A 17771-nucleotide genomic window follows, 5' to 3' on the forward strand; every position below is an offset into this window, starting at 1 on the left:
CGGAACTGAGACTTCTCAGTTGGCTTAGTTATTTTTGGGATCAGACAGCTATTAGTATCATTCAGTCCACTTGCCATCGATCCTTCGAAAAGGAATTGATTAACCATATGGGTTATAAATCGTCCTTTACAATATTGCAGATTTCTGATAGAAGAGAGTTGTCATCCCATCTGGCCTTGGAGCCTTTTCTGGATGCATACAAAGAGAGCCAATATCACCTCCCACTCAATGACTAGGGCTGTAAGATCATCATTTATCGTCTCAGTGATTGTTGTTGAAACCTCGGATAACACTTCCTCTATCTCTTCTGGGTTAGATGACTCAAAAATCTGCCTAAAGTAACTAGTAACAATGGCTACCAGTCCTTCCTCATCCTCAACAACATTCTCGTTTCCGTCTAGGAGATGTGTGATTCTATTCCTCGCACTCCTTTGCTTAGTCAAAGCGTGAAATTTTTTTGTATTTCTGTTGCCTTCTCTTAACCAAAATACTCGACATTTTTGTTTCCAGAACTCTTCCTCTGCCTTAATAGCATCAGAGAGTTCCTTTAGAGCATATGCTATCTCCTCAGTGGTAGTATCATCATTAGTATACAGATCGTCAACCTTCTCTTTAAGCTCCTCCACCAGTTTCTCAGAATTGAAATTATGTTGTCTTCTCCACTGGCTCAAGGTTTTGCGACAACTCGAAATATGCACCATAATATTTGCTTTAGGAGGGAGATCCGAAAACTTCCATCCCTCGAGGATAACTTGCCTAAATTCCTCATTATCTAGGCAACTTTTTATCAAATTTGAATGTCTTAGATTTCTTCGTTGGCTTTTTGAGAATATTTGTTAAGACCGGACGATGATCTCATGTATTTTACAGTAGTGTGAGGAAACTTCTCATGCCAATCTTAATTTCTAACAGCCCTGTCTAGTTTGCAACGAACTGTTGATCTTCTTGTTCGTTTTCCTACCCATGACAGCATATTTCGGGTAAAAGGAAACTCCAGCATGCAACAGTCACTAAACATCTATTTGAAAGGCAAGAGAGAGCTATAAGAGCGTCGCCTCCTCCTTGTTTTTCATTGTGCCTTGTTATCTCACTAATATCACCGATCATAAACTCAAAAACAATGTTTAGTAACACAGATTAGAGCAAGTCTCTTATTTTCTTTTAAGAAAAGAATTGCCCGAAATCAGAGCTATATCAAAGGCTAATAACTCGCAAGCTCAATAGCAAAGTAGATTCTTAATGTTAAGACCAAAGATATGTAGCAAAGACAAAACGTATCAAGACCAAAGTTGTGACACCCTGATTTACATAATAAAATGTTACGATAAATAAATAGCTATGATACCAAAATTATGACACCCCGATTTACATAATAAAATATTACTATAAATAAATAACTCTGATACCAAAATTGTGACACCCCGATTTACATAATAAAATATTACGATAAATAAATAGCTCTGATACCAAAATTGTGACACCCCGATTTACATAATAAAATATTACGATAATTAAATAGCTCTGATACCAAAACTTGTGACACCCGTCCCTTTCGAAATAATAAAAATATAATTCGATAAATAATAGTTTATGAAATCTCAATTTATAAATATAAAAGTCAATACGATACCATAAGGCCTAAAGGCCCAACATCGATAACATCTGAAATATAAAATACGACATAAACCAAAAGTCTGAAATAGGAAATAACAAAAGCGATAAAAGTCCAAAGGCCTAAAAGCCCGATAACGATAAAAGCGATAGAAGCCCAAAAGCCCAATAGCACCGGTTCGATAATAACTCCTGCTCGTCGGTCTCTCCTGAAAGGGGGAAAGAAGGAGGGGTGAGCAACAGGAGAGTTGCCCAGCGAGGTATGGGATGCTAAACCGCAAACCACACACTGAGTTCATAGCACTACTAAAATGTAGGCCTAGCTCTAGCATGAAACAAACACGGTGCGTATTACACCACACAGAACAATCAATATTTGGCTAGAAGACTAGCCGTTACAACTCATGCGCTTATAGTACATAGCTACACTTTGCACCGTGCATCTCCTCATAAGGATATATACATATACTTGAAGCGTCGCTAGTACAGTCTATCTCTGTACCCCCGCCCATCGTAGCGTCGAATGCAAACGTCTCCGCACCACGCCCCACACAGTAGCGTCGAAGCTCAAACGTCTCTGAACTCACGCCCATACCACACCGTAGCGTCGAAGCTCAGACATCTCTGAACTCACGCCCTCATCACATAATCCCTACTCATAACTATGTATATACATATATATAGCAGTTCTTAGCATCAATCATTTCACACAATCGTTGAATCCTCTATTATCCTAATTCCGGTTAACAATCAATATCAATAATGAACAAGCAAGCTCTCAAACAGACTCGATTCACAAAGACGGATCATGTTTCGAAACTAAACTTTCGAAAATGGTAGTACTAAACTAGCTCGGGATTTAACGGAGTAGCCCTCACCTTAGCAACAAGAAGAAGTGGTATCTATGAACTCCAGAGGCTCAAATAGACTCCAAATCTGAAATCAGGGTGAGAAATCGCGTAAGAACGTCTTTTGAACGGTTTAAAACAGGTCTGGTCAAGGTTTATGAAAAAGTCAACTCGTTGGTCAAAGGTCAATCCGGTCAACCCTTGACCAGAAATCAATTTGTCCTAACCGACCGGTTTACCCTAACCGAACCGAAATCAATTTAAACCGGTCAAACCAATCGGTTGACCGAGTCACCGAGTTGATTCACCGGGTCGACTCAGCCGGGTGCGAGTCGCCAGCGACGGTCACCGACGGCAACGGCGACAACAGAAGGCGGAGCACAGCAGAAGCGACGGTATCCAGGTGGTGGCGAGGCAGTGGTCCGGCGGCGGGCGATGGCGGCGAAAGCGGCGGAGACGATTTCCGGCGGCGGCGCGTGTAACTCACGAGTGCGCAGAGGCAAAACTTTCGGAGGCTCTAGCGGCTTCGTCCGGACTCCGATTGCGGCGTGGTCGGTGGCTACGGCTTCGTCTCGATGAGAGAAACACGATAGTGGGTCTGCATGCGCGAGACTCGCGACGGTTAGGAAGATATGGCCGATTTACTGAACGGACGAAAACAAAGATTAAGAGGCGGCGGTTTCCGGCGATTCTCAGCTGTGGTTGATGGTGATGACGAGCTTGACGATGTCCTGGCGTGTGGTGGCTCCGGCGAGGACTCCTGGTGGCAGCATGCAGTGGTTCCTATCTTTCTTTCTCTCACTCTTTTTATTTTTCACTTCTTCTTCTCTCTAACTTCTCATTTTATTATTTTTTTGGTGCAGGAGGAGAAACCAATGTAGAGGTGGATATTTATAGGCAAATAATTTTCCTCAGATAAATGTAAATGACTTAGCCGGCTAATAAATTCGCAAACCAAACTTAGGGTCGTTACAACTCTCTCCTACTTACAAGGAATTCGTCCCCGAATTCAAGTGATAACTTAACTGCCTAAAACCAACCAAAAAGTCTCCAATAGTCAATCCTCATCTGGAGCACGGATTCCCAGGTCTCCTCTTAAATCTTATTCCTCCCGACGATCCTTGACCAATATGGTCACTAGCAAAATGGTCACCACTCCCTGGACTGATTTCACTTGCTGACCAATAATGAGATATGATTCCATATATCTCGGTTTAAGTTTCTTTAGATTCCGAGTCTTTGATTCTTCTTGAAACATCCTCCTTCAGATTTATTAGGTTGCCAACTTCAAAATCCAAATCTTACGGCGCTTATCCACGTAACTCTTCTGACGGTCATGGGCTTCCTAACCCAAGCTTCAAGCATTTCCATTTGCTCTATCATCGCTTGAATCATTGCTGGTTCTATCTCACGTCTCTCCCCCACTTTGGTCCAACAAAGTGGTGTACGACTAGACCCACCATAAAAAAACTTCGATGGTGTCATCATAGTACTCAAATGATAACAGGTACATTGCGATGAATCTTGATCGCTCTCAAACTCTCCATAACAACAAACTCTCCATAACAACAATCTTAATCTGCTTATAGTTCGGTTAGAAGATCCTCAAAAAAAAAAACTAAAACTTAACCAAACGCGGACTCAGAAAACTATGAAAAGCTCTTGAGTCAAATAAGGTGTGAGGTAACTCACACCAACCACAACCAATCATACACGAGATTCACTAATCTCGAACTATACAAGATAACCACAAAACCACAAATACTCAACAAAAGCAAGTATGATAAGAATACATACCCGCTATCGGCTCAGCTCCATGGGGATCTCCAACCGCAAACGCACGTGGAGCGATGGCTAGACGCTTCGGTGGTGGTGGAAGCGCTGCATTACCCCTCCTCGGACAGTGTCTGAAAATGTGACCAGGTTGGTTACAACCAAAACAGTTTCTAACATCCACTACTGGTGCTGCTGCCGCTGCTCGTGGCGCAACCTGGGTATCAAATAGCCTACTCCGACAAACCCTACTCTTATGTCCCATCTTTCCACAATAAAAGCACTGTATGCTCGGTTTGTCCCATGTCCTCTGCTGTGCCTCTGAAGTACCTCCAAACTTAGGCTGTACTGCCTTGAAGTACTTCTTCTCCTCTGCCAAACCTGCCTCCTGCTCGGCAGCCTTCTCCACCAAGTCTCCCAATCTGTGATAAGTGACGACACGACACCTGTTCCGAATCTCTACTCGCATCCCATTCAAAAATTTCCTCATCAGGTCTTTCTCTAAAATGTCCTCTCCAGCAAACCTGCGAAGTTGGTTAAAGACAACCTCATACTCCCTGATAGACATCTCACCCTGGCTTACATGCTCGAACTCGCATTTCTTCATATCCATAGCTTCCTTCGGAAAGTATTTCCTATCGAACTCTCGGATGAAGTCTGCAAAGGTAAGCCTCTCTGGCCCAAAGTGACTCAATCGTATTCTCTCCCACCATATAATAGCATCTCCACGAAGGTACTTCATAGTCAATCTGAGCGACAACTCTGGTGGACACTCAATAATCTCCAGCTTCCGCTGCAAGGCTAACTTCCAATCATGTGCAGCTACAGCATCCACTGTCCCACTAAAATGCTCCATATCTATGTTCCTCATCTGACATGTCAGCGTGTAGACCCTCTCATCATAAACCGGGTAAACATGAGGTCGCCGTGGTGGTGGTGGTGGATCCAGAACACCATGAGCAAACTGCTGAGCTGGACCCTGCTGCAGTGGAACCTGTGGAAGGGGAACCTTCTGAACGGGATCCTGATGATCATGCTGAGCGGGAATCTACTGATCCTGTTGGACCTGAGCCGGTGGAGCTTGCTGAACCCGAATCTGCGGACCCTGCTGCACCTGAACCTGAGGAGCCTGCTGAACTGCAGCCATCTGACGAGCAACCTCCTAAGCAGCTACTCGGGCAGCCTCCTGAGCGGCCTGCCTGGCTGCCTCCTGGGCAATCTGCTGAACTACCTCCTGAGCAGCCTTCCTAGCGGCATCCTGAACCATCTGTCTCATGGCCTCCTGATCAATCGGTGGAGTCGCCTGCTGCGGAACTGCGGGCTGAACATGCTCATCTTCAGCCTGTCTAGCAACTCTGGCGGTCTGAGTACGAACAACTCTCTTCCTGGGCGGCATCTGAAAGGGAAGCGAAAAAGTTAACTTCTTCCGAACTCTGGATACCAACATTTAAGATGGAGTGATACCGAACGAAAAGGTGCTATTTATTTTCATTTTGAAAATTTCCAAATCCCCGAAATGTTTTTGAAATCGTCTAAAACCGTCAAAACCGAGTAAAACCGAATAAAACCAGGTCTCCAAAATCGCCATCCCGGGTCGGAGCCGGGATGAAACCCCGCTCTGATACCAAAATTGTGACACCCCGATTTACATAATAAAATATTACGATAAATAAATAGCTCTGATACCAAAATTGTGACACCCCGATTTACATAATAAAGTATTACGATAAATAAATAGCTCTGATACCAAAATTGTGACACTCCGATTTACATAATAAAATATTACGATAAATAAATAGCTCTGATACCAAAATTGTGACACTCCGATTTACATAATAAAATATTATGATAATTAAATAGCTCTGATACCAAAACTTGTGACACCCGTCACTTTCGAAATAATAAAAATATAATTCGATAAATAATAGTTTATGAAATCCCCATTTATAAATATAAAAGTCAATACGATGCCATAAGGCCTAAAGGCCCAACATCGATAACATCTGAAATATAAAATACGACATAAATCAAAAGTCTGAAATAGGAAATAACAAAAGCGATAAAAGTCCAAAGGCCTAAAAGCCCGATAACGATAAAAGCGATAGAAGCCCAAAAGCCCAATAGCACCGGTCCGATAATAACTCCTGCTCGTCGGTCTCTCCTGAAAGGGGGAACGGAGGAGGGGTGAGCAACAGGGGAGTTGCCCAGGGACGTATGGGATGCTAAACCGTAAACCACAGACTGAGTTCATAGCACTACTAAAATGTAGGCCTAGCTCTAGCATGAAACAAACACGGTGCCTATTACACCACACAGAACAATCAATATTCGGCTAGAGGACTAGCTGTTACAACTCATGCGCTTATAGTACATAGCTACACTCTGCACCGCGCATCTCCTCATAAGGATATATACATATACTCGAAGCGTCGCTAGTACAGTCTGTCTCTGTACCCCCGCCCATCGTAGCTTCGAATGCAAACGTCTCCGCACCACGCCCCACACAGTAGCGTCGAAGCTCAAACGTCTCTGAACTCACGCCCATACCACACCGTAGCGTAGAAGCTCAGACATCTCTGAACTCACGCCCTCATCACATAATCCCTACTCATAACTATGTATATACATATATATAGCAATTCTTAGCATCAATCGTTTCACACAATCGTTGAATCCTCAATTATCCTAATTCCAGTTAACAATCAATATCAATACTGAACAAGCAAGACTCTCAAACAGACTCGATTCACGGAGACGGATCATGTTTCGAAACTAAACGTTCCATAATGGTAGTACTAAACTAGCTCGGGATTTAAAGGAGTAGCCCTCACCTTAGCAACAAGAAGAAGTGGTATCTATGAACTCCAGATGCTCAAATAGACTCCAAATCTGAAATCAGGGCGAGAAATCGAGTCAGAACGCCTTTTGAACGGTTTAAAACGGGTCTTGTCAAGGTTTATGGAAAAATCAACTCGTTGGTCAAATGTCAATCCGGTCAACCCTTGACCAGAAATCAATTTGTCCTAACCAACCGGTTTACCCTAACCGAACCAAAATCAATTTAAACCGGTCAAACCAATTGGTTGACCGAGTCACCGAGTTGACTCACCGGGTCGACTAGCCGGGTTGGCGAGTCATCGGCGAGTCACCGGCGACGGTCACCGACGGCGATGGCTTACCGGCGGTGACGGCGGACGACGGCGACAACAGAAGGCGGAGCACGGCAGCAGCGACGGCGTCCCGGTGGTGGCGAGGCGGTGGTCCGGCGGCGGGCGACGGCGGCGGAGACGATTTTCGGCGGCGGCGCGTGTAACTCACGCGCGCGCAGAGGCGAAACTTTCGGAGGCTCTAGCGGCTTCGTCCGGACTCCGATTGCGGCGTGGTCGGTGGCTACGGCTTCGTCTCGACGAAAGAAACACGATGATGGGTCTTCATGCGCGAGATTCGCGACGGTTAGGAAGATATGGCCGATTTACTGAACGGACGAAATCAAAGCTTAAGAGGCGGCGGTTTCCGGCGATTCTCAGCTGCGGTTGATGGTGATGACGAGCTTGACGATGTCCTGGCGTGTGGTGGCTCTGGCGAGGACTCCTGGTGGCAGCATGCAGTGGTTCCTATCTTTTTTTCTCTCACTCTCTTTATTTTTCACTTTTTCTTCTCTCTAACTTCTCATTTTATTATTTTTTTGGTGTAGGAGGAGAAACTAATGTAGAGGTAGATATTTATAGGCAAATAATTGTCCTCAGATAAATATAAATGACTTAGCCGGCTAACTAATTCGCAAACCAAACTTAGGATCGTTACAAAAGTATCCTGACACAAGAAGTCTACGGAAACGTTGAATATGCTAAGAGACGCCTTGAGGAGGTGGAGAAACAGCAACTACGATGATGAGTGTTTGAGAAGCAACGTGTAACGACTCGGTTTTGTTAACCGGAATTGGTTTGTGTTTCTCATTAATTTAATTGGTAAACCAATCTGGTTTTGTTCAATTAAATATAAATCCAACGAAGCAAATTGGTTTTTTAGATTTTATTAATCGTGGCCTTATATATAGAGTTATTTTTGAGTTCACCCTTACGATGAACCTCTAGGTTCACCAACCAATAGGATTTCATTATTTCAAATTCGATATCTTTTAAAAAAGGAAACAAAGTATTGTCAAGTTATATTATGTTTTTAAAATAAAAAGGTAAAAAAAAATAGTAGTTACAAAAGAAAAGAATATTTTTTAAAAATATTGTTAACGTCGTCAGCAAAACACTAAACCATAAATCCTTATCCCTAAACCCTTGGGTAAACCCTAAACCTTTGGATAAATCAGAATCAAAAACACTAAACACTAAAATCCTAAACTCTTGAGTGTTTTAGTATTTAGTGTTTTTGATTTTGAGTTTATGATTTATCCAAGGGTTTAGGGTTTCGGATTTAGGGTTTAGGGATTGGGATTTAGGGTTTAGTTTTTTTCCTCACGACGTTAAAAATATTTTTTTTTGTAATTACTACTATTTTTATTTTTTGGTTTTTTTTATCTTTTTATATATAACTTCACAATATTTTGTTTCTTTTTATAAAAGATATCAAATTTGAAATAACATAATCCTATCACTACAAGAAAACACAAGTTTTACGAGGGCAGTTTTTCTCGTGACTTCGTCGTAAAAGCAGTGTTACGAGGAATTAGCGAGGAAACCCGTTTCGTCGTTATACGTTTGTCGTAACTCATATATCCTCGCTAATTCGTCGTAACATAGCGAGGAAATAATTTCGTCGTAAAAGCAAAGAGGAATATTTCGTCGTAAAGACCACGTAAAGCTTCCACGTAAGGACGTCGCTAAATTTCCTCGTAAATACCACGAAAGACGTTCCTCGTAAAACCACGTAAATAACTCGAAAGTAAATACTCGTAAAGTAAACGTAAATACCTTGATAGCTTTCCTCGTAAAGACCACGTGAACTTTCCACGTCATTTCCTTGTAAACAATTCCTCGTAAAAACCTCGTTAAGCTTCCACGTAAAGAAGTCGCAAAATTAGCTACGAATTTACTTCGTTTCGTTATTTTACAGAAATATAAAAAATTATAATTTTAAAAATAATTTAAATGATTTAAATTATTAATAAAATTAAAATTCTAAAAAAATCAAAACCAAAATATTTTATATATAAATAAGTTTTGAATTCATAATACAAGAACCGAAATTAAAAAGAACTAAGGGTCGTGAATCGCCCGATAGAATTCATCACTCCTCGCCGTTACATCCGCCTCGGCATGTGTGTCGGATGTTGACTCGCCTGGAATAGGATTTCGTTGTCGCATGGTCATCGGGGGAGGAGGAACCGATGGTCCTCTAGAAGAAGGAGACCCAAAGACTCTCTGAGTGTACTGAGTCTCGGGGACAGTCTCTTGTCCCGAAGAACCGGGAGCTGATGAAGACGACGGGTCTAAACGATTACCCGGCTCACCGAACATCTCTCTGTAATGGACAGTAAGTCTACCTTTTCGAACCTGAGAAAAAAATTTAATTTTTTAAATTTTCGTCAACAGTATATTTTCCAACATTATCCACCTAATCAACACTAAATAACATAAGATCCGTAAACTTATCTAAATTCCCTATACTAACCACCTAATCTACCTAAACTAACCAAATTAGAGAGGAATTAGAGAGGCTTACTATTGCAACGAAACAGGGAGGAAGTGGAGAGTAAGTAGAGAGGAAAGAAAGAGTGAGCGCTCGGGGTATATATATAAGATTACATACCGTCGCAAATTCCTCGTAATTTTACGACGAATTACAGAGGCCCGTGTTTTTTTTTACGACGAAACAGCGAGGGATTACAAAGGCCCGCGTTTTATTATACGAGGAAGTTACGAGGAATTACAAAGGCCCGTGTTTTTTAGGTACGAGGACGTTACGACGATTTTGCTTACGTGGAATTACCGAGGAAAGCTTCCCTATAAATATACCCGTAACTCTCCTTCTCAATCCACACTCAAACTCCCAAATCACACCCTATCTCACATCATACTCTCAAATCCAATCCTATTCAAATTATAAAAATTTGAGAAAAAAGGAAGAGAAGATGATATTGGAATTTATGTTGGTGAGACTTAAGTAATATAATTGCTGGAAGTCTTGCCACATGTAAATCCAGTATATTTCTTCTTTTTCTTTTTTTTTCTAGTTTTTACAGTACGAGGTGTTTACGACGATTTTGGTTACGTGGTATTTACGACGAATTTGTCCTACGTGGTATTTACGACGAATCTCTCCTACGTGGAATAAACGAGGAATTTGTCCTACGTGGTATTTACGACGAATTTGTCCTACGTGGTATTTACGACGAATCTCTCCTACGTGGAATAAACGAGGAATTCGTCGTAAGTTCGACGTCAACATACGAGGAATTAACGAGTATTCCGTTTAAATCCCTAAAATCCGAAACCCCAAACCCCATATTCCTTATCTTCTACTTCATATATTCCAAACCCTATCTTTATTTTCATTCCAAACCACAATTCCCTATCTTCTAATTCATATATTCCAAACCACAATTCTCACTTTTACTTATTCATAAAACAAACTCCCACATTTTCTTATTCACAAAACAAACTCCCACATTACCTTATTCATAAAACAAACTCTCACATTACCTTATTCATAAAACAAACTACACAAAATCGAGTATATTTCTTCTTTTTCTTTTTTTTCTCTAGTTTTTACAGTACGAGGTGTTTACGACGATTTTGGTTACGTGGTTTTTACGACGATTCCGTCCTACGTGGAATTAAAGTGGGCCGTGTTCATCATTTATTTTACGTGGTATTTACGACGAATCTCTCCTACGTGGTATTTACGACGAATTTGTCCTACGTGGTATTTACGACGAATCTCTCCTACGTGGAATAAACGAGGAATTCGTTGTAAGTTCGACGTCAACATACGAGGAATTAACGAGTATTCCGTTTAAATCCCTAAAATCCGAAACCCCAAACCCCATATTCCTTATCTTCTACTTCATATATTCCAAACCCTATCTTTATTTTCATTCCAAACCACAATTCCTTATCTTCTAATTCATATATTCCAAACCACAATTCCCACTTTTACTTATTCATAAAACAAACTCCCACATTTTCTTATTCACAAAACAAACTCCCACATTACCTTATTCATAAAACAAACTCTCACATTACCTTATTCATAAAACAAACTACACAAAATCGAAAATACATCAATCGGATTCATCGACATTCTCGTCATCACTAGAAATGTCTTCATTTTCATTAAACTCGTCTTCAACAGCTTCGTCTGTGGCATCATCGGTAAGATCTTCGTACTCGTGATTATGCGGATCAATGAGAAGGATGTCATCAATTTCTTGTTCAGGTTCCTCGACTTCATTTATCTGTTCTTCTTGCAATGGTGGTTCTTCTCCACTGATGATTCGTCCTCGAGGTGTTACTTTGATCACTGCTAACCAATTTATACCCGAATCTCTCATCCGAGAGTATGGAAGGAAGCTAACTTGGTCTGCTTGTGAAGCTAAGATGAAAGGCTCGAATTTGTTGTACCGTCGTCCACCGTTGACATCAACTACACCGAATTTGTTAGACCGAACACCTCTGTTGACGACGGGGTCGAACCATTCACATTTGAAGAGGACGCATTTCAGCTTCAGTATCCCTGGAAATTCGACTTCAATAATCTCCGTGTGTCACTTACAAAGTTGGTGGATTCAAAATTAATTAGGTGCAAAAAAAAAACGTGTGTCACTTACAAAGTTGGTGGATTTAAAATTTCCTCGCTAAATCCAAGTAAATAGTTTCCTCGTAAATAAGACGCGAAGTTTACGTCCACTTTACGAGGAACGTACGTGAAACATGATATCATCGTTATTTCCTCGTAAATGACACGTCACATTACATCGACTTTACGACGAACGGTTTTTGTCGTTAGTTTACGAGGAAATAACGATGATACCGTTATTCACGTAAAATCCTCGTAAAGTTGACGTAAACTTACGAGGGTTTTTTTTCCTCGTTAATATTCCTCGTTAAGCTTGAGTTTTCTTGTAGTGTATTGGTTGGTGAACCTAGAGATTCAGCCTGGGAGTGAACCCAAGAATAAGTCTCATATAAATACACAAAAGTGTTTATATCTTCTTCTATCTCAAAACCCTCGCGGCCTCTTCAAATAGTTTCTGTCGTACTCTCTCTCGCTTGCACTCCTGATTTCCTCCATATACACCATTGTTCATCTCTTCTCTCCTTCCCCATTATCATTCATGTACGTGTGTTGAAATCAGAAGAGTCAAGTCATCATCTCAAAACCATCACCGAGGGATCACCATTGCTAGCCACCACCGAAGCTGTTATGCATCACCGGAGGAGAGCTTTTCCATCATGCCTTGTTCGGTGCCATCCCGTCCATGGCGTTGATGCTTTGTATATGGTTCGTAGGTGGAGAACGTGAGTCATTAGGGAAAGGAGTCGTACGAGCCGGAGCCACCGTCTAAACACCACCACCAACCGTGTGCTGTGATCCACCGGAGACAGAGTTGGGATGTCGGAGCTCATGATCCACCGTTGCGGTTCCAAGCCGAGAAGGTTATTGTGACACCCCGATTTACATAATAAAATATTACGATAAATAAATAGTTCTGATACCAAAAATGTGACACCCAGTTTTCTCGAAATAATATAAACGCGAAAATAAAATAATAATAATATAATACAACCAAAATAATAATAATAATTTCCATATCATAATATAAAAGTCAATACGATACCACAAGACCTAAAGGCCCAATAACGATAACTTCTGAAATTTAAAGTACGACATAAACCGAAAGTCCGAAATACGAGATAACATAAACGATAGATAGGAGCCCAAAGGTCCAAAAGCGATAAAACGATAAAAGTGATAGAAGTCCAAAGCTCGATAGTAGTAAAAGCCCAAAAGCACCGGTCCGGTATAATCACTCCTGCTCGTCGGTCTCTCCTGAAAGGGGAAAGAATGAGGGGTGAGCGACAAGGGAATCGCCTAGTGAGGTATGGGGATGCTAAACCGCAAACCACTAACTGAGTTCATAGCACTACTAAAATGTAGGCCTAGCTATAGCATGAAACAAACACGGCGTCTATTACACCACACAAAACAATCAACATATGTCTAGTGGGCTAGACATGCTACAACCAATGTGATGATAGCATACCGCATTTCCTTATAAGGATATAAATATGTATGACTCTACAAGCGTCGTAAGTACAGTAGTCCACTCCCCGCAATCTCAACACATGGACTAGCATATATACATATATATATATATATATTTAACAGTTCTTAACATCAATCATTTCAATCAACCGTTGAATCCTCTATTATCCTATTTCTGGTTTAACAATCAATATCAATAATGAAAAAGCAAGACTCTCAAACAGACTCGATTCACAGAAACATATCATGTTTCGAAACTAAACTTTCCATAATGGTAGTACTAAACTAGCTCGAGATTTAAACGGAGAAGCCTTCACCTTAGCAACAAGAAGACGTGGTATATATGAACTCCAGATGCTCAAATAGACTCCAAATCTGAAATCAGGGCAAAAAATCGAGTCAGAACGCCTTCCGAACGGTTTAAAACGGGTCTGGTCAAGGTTTATGGAAAAGTCAACTCGATGGTCAAGGTCAATCCGGTAAACCTTTAACCAAAAATCAATTTGACTTAACCGACTGGTTTACCCTAACCGAACCAAAATCAATTTAAACCGGTCAAACCAACCGGTTAACCGAGTCACCGAGTTGACTCACCGGGTCGACTCAGCCGGGTTGGCGAGTCGTCGGCGAGTCACCGGTGCCGGTCATCGGCGGCGACGGCGGTTGGCGGTGCCTTACCTGGAAAGTCACCGGCGATGGCGGAGGTGCGGCGCGGATACGGCGGTGGGCTGACGGCGGCCGAGCACGACTTCTCCGGCGAACGGTGGACGGAGACGGTAGCGCGTCTGTTTCACGCGCGTCTGTTTCACGCCCGGCTAAGGGCGATCTTCCGGAGGTGATGTGGTCATCAGATCAGCAACTGAACCAGAGGTCAACCCAAAGCCCTACTCAACCAGCCAAGGCGCAAACAAGGACATACGTGCACTAAAAATACCATATCTTACAAACCAGGAGGGTTTAAATCACGAGGCTTATTTTTATGGATTCTACACTCAAGAGGGAGTCCAGGACAATTGGAATTGGGCCAAAATATTCACGGAGAAAGAAGTTATGAATTTTACAACTCAGAAGTTTCTCAGCCCGTCCATCTGCGAGTATTCAACTTTAGAAGGAGATTTAAGCTCAAGTAATGAGCGGCCTGAAGCAAAGCCCATCATCGGAGTCAATAGGAGTTTATCAGGTTTCCAGAAAGCCCAAGATCAGGAGCAATGGCCACGGAATTATGAAGTTATGATCCAATCTCCAAAACCGGTCAAACCAGTTCTACACTTGCCTCAATTGGAAGCTAACCGGTTCAATCAGCTTCAAACCAGACATTGGCGACCAGGAGATCATTTCAACCAAGCAGGAGATATTCTAGGAGTCCAGGAGGAGTTCTGCAAGTTCATACCATGCACCAGCAACCACCGGATCAGGAGGATCCTCATTTACTCAAACTTGCCTTATTTGGAGCAAACCGACATTAATGTCCAACAGCTCTTTTCTCTTCAGATCAGGCACGAGATCAGAACCTATCAAGCACCCAGGAAGGTCCCAAGGAAGCTCTCTTATCCATTAAAACCGTCCAGGTTCAAGAAGAATCAAGTTTCTCACTTGGAGCCAAAATCCCACAAAAGGCTCCAACGGCTAGTTTTCGATTTCTTTCTTAGTTTTGATTTGTTTCATTTTCTATTTGTTTTAGAACGTTAGGACCTTTATCTCTGAGAATTATATAAGCTCCTAGACGTCCATTGTAAAGATCACCCTTAATCATCAAGTTAATAGAAAGTTTATTCAGTTTTATCAAAGTTGTTTTTTGTATAAAATATCGGTCTTTAGGATTCAAAGAGAGATTCTTTGTTGTCTTATTGATTTCCTGAGTCTAGTTTGTTTGTGAAAATCAAACAAGCTCAGTACACAGATTGAGAGAGTCAATCACTTCGATTCATAATTCCATCAGATTGAGAGATTCAATCAAACCCTCATCCGCAAATCCACTTCAATTCATCTTCTAATCAAGCTGAGAGTGATACACATCCAGCAGCTTGATACCATCCTATCTTTTGTTTATTTATCTTGTTTTATTATCATTATCATCATCTCATTCGTTTTCATATTTGTTTCTGTTTGCATCATAAAAACTCTAAACTCATAAAAATCGATTCTTTTTGTTTTCAGGTTTAAACCTTTGGTTCCACCATTCTATCTATTCGTGGGTTACCCCCCCCCCCTGTGCCTACAACAGGAGGCGTGTGAGGGTTCGTCTGGACTCCGATTGCAGCGGGGTTCGTGTCTATGGCTTCGGCTCGACGAGAGGAACACGATGGTGGTCTTTCATGCACAAAATTCGTAACGGTTAGGAAGTTATGGTTGAAACTGAACTAAATGCATGGTGGTTTTGCGGTGGTTACCTAGGCTGACGATCGGTGGTGATGAGCTCAGCTTGGTCACGGCGTGCGGAGCCTCCGGCGAACTCCGATGATGGCTCAGCCTCTGCAAATTTTCCCCTTTCTCATAACTCTTTCTCTCTAACTTATGATTGTCTTGGATGGTTTGGTAGAGAAAACAAAGTGAAAAGGATTTTTTATAGCCATTACCTTGGGCTAATCTGATTGGGCTTGGGCTCTGCAGGTTTGAATATATAGACTTGGATTTGGATCAGAATTTGGGTTATTACAACTCTCCCCAAGTAATAAGGAATTCGACCCCGAATTCGAATCACGAACTGTGTCTCCAATGACGTCCGAAAATAGCTCCGGGTAATCAATCCTCATCTGGGCCTCGGATTCCTAAGTCTCCTCCTGAATACCGTCTCTCTCCCAACGAACTTTGACCAACATGGTCATCATACCATGATCTGCTCTCACTTTGCGATCCAATAACTCTACTGGCTGACATGGCGAATGCAAATTTCTACCAAGGTCACTGGGCGGCTGCTGCAAAACGAGCTTCGGTTCTCTCATGACTTTCCTCAAAACCGAAACATGAAACACGTCATGGAAGTCTGATAACTCTTCTGATAAATCTAATCGGTAGGCAACTACACCAATCCGCTCCAAAATAGTATATGGTCCCATATATCTCGGCTTAAGCTTCTTTAGCTTTCGAGTCTTAGATCCTCCCTGAAATGTCCTCATTTTCAGGTATACCAGGTCGCCAACCAGAAACTCCAAATACTTACGCCGCTTATCTGCATAACTCTTCTGACGGTCATGGGCTTCCTTAAGCCGAACCTTGAGCATCTCAACCTGCTCTACCGTCTCTTGAACCATGGCTGGTTCTATCTCACGTCGCTCCCCCACTTCTGTCCAACAAAGTGGTGTGTGACAAGGTCTACCATATAGAGCCTCATATGGTGCCATCCCAATACTCGAATGATAGCTGTTGTTGTAGGCAAACTCGGCTAGAGGTTGGTACTTCACCCTACTACCTTCCCAATTTAAGACGCTAGCCCTGAGCATATCCTCTAAGGTCTGGATAGTCCTTTTTGACTGACCGTCTGTCTGTGGGTGATAAGTCGTACTCATATGGAATTTTGTCCCAAGTGCCTTCTAAAAGGCTCTCCAAAACATAGATCTGAACTTTACATCCCGATCCGATACAATGCTCACGGGAACTCCGTGCAATCTCACAATCTCGCTAATGTAGATCTGTGCCAACTGATTAGCTCTGTCTGTCTTCTTAATCGCTAGGAAATGGGCTGACTTGGTAAGTCTATCTACGATCACCCATATGGCATTTTTCCCTCATGATGTGGTCGGCAAACCCGTCACAAAATCCATAGTTACCATGTCCCATTTCCACTCTGGCAAAGGCAAGTTCTGTAATAACCCACTAGGCACCTGATGATCGGCCTTAACCATCTGACACGTTTGACACTGCGATACAAATGAAGCAACATCCCTCTTCATACCAGGCCAATGGTAATATCGCTTCATATCCCTGTACATCTTCGTATTCCCTGGGTGGATAGAAAAATTCGAGTGGTGTGCTTGCCGTAAGATCTCCTTCCTTAACGGCTCATTATCTGGCATACAAACCCCCTTCCGATACATGAACATCCCGTTGGAAGCTGTATGATAACCAATACTCTCCATCTCGATCTGCTTACACAAAGCTTCATCATTATCCTGAGCTTTGTGTATCCTCCACAGTAAATCTGCCTGCTCCACAGCCTCATCGCCAACTGTCTCTCCCTCCACAGTAACTGCACACAATCTGAGACTAGCAGGTGTCCCAGTAAGCTCCTGAACCTCTTTGGTTCCCGATACATCGCTTCTGCGCCTACTCAAGGCATCCGCCACATGATTGGCTTTTCCCGGAAGATATGCGATCTCC

General features: G+C 42.2%; 1 protein-coding gene across 1 annotated transcript; it reads left to right on the forward strand.

The window, feature by feature from the left end:
• Positions 1-5108: 5108 nt before the first annotated feature.
• LOC125608791 (early nodulin-75-like) lies at positions 5109-5483 on the forward strand. Its single transcript, XM_048779295.1, has one exon. The coding sequence runs from the start codon at positions 5109-5111 to the stop codon at positions 5481-5483; it is 375 nt and encodes a 124-aa protein (XP_048635252.1).
• Positions 5484-17771: the final 12288 nt, after the last annotated feature.

This window comes from Brassica napus, chromosome A1 (assembly GCF_020379485.1).
Source record: "Brassica napus cultivar Da-Ae chromosome A1, Da-Ae, whole genome shotgun sequence".
In the NCBI taxonomy this organism is placed as follows: Eukaryota; Viridiplantae; Streptophyta; class Magnoliopsida; order Brassicales; family Brassicaceae; genus Brassica; species Brassica napus.

Bases quoted from the DNA above. Each gene is read 5' to 3' on its own strand.
- LOC125608791 (XM_048779295.1), top strand. From the start codon at position 5,109: ATGTCAGCGTGTAGACCCTCTCATCATAAACCGGGTAAACATGAGGTC.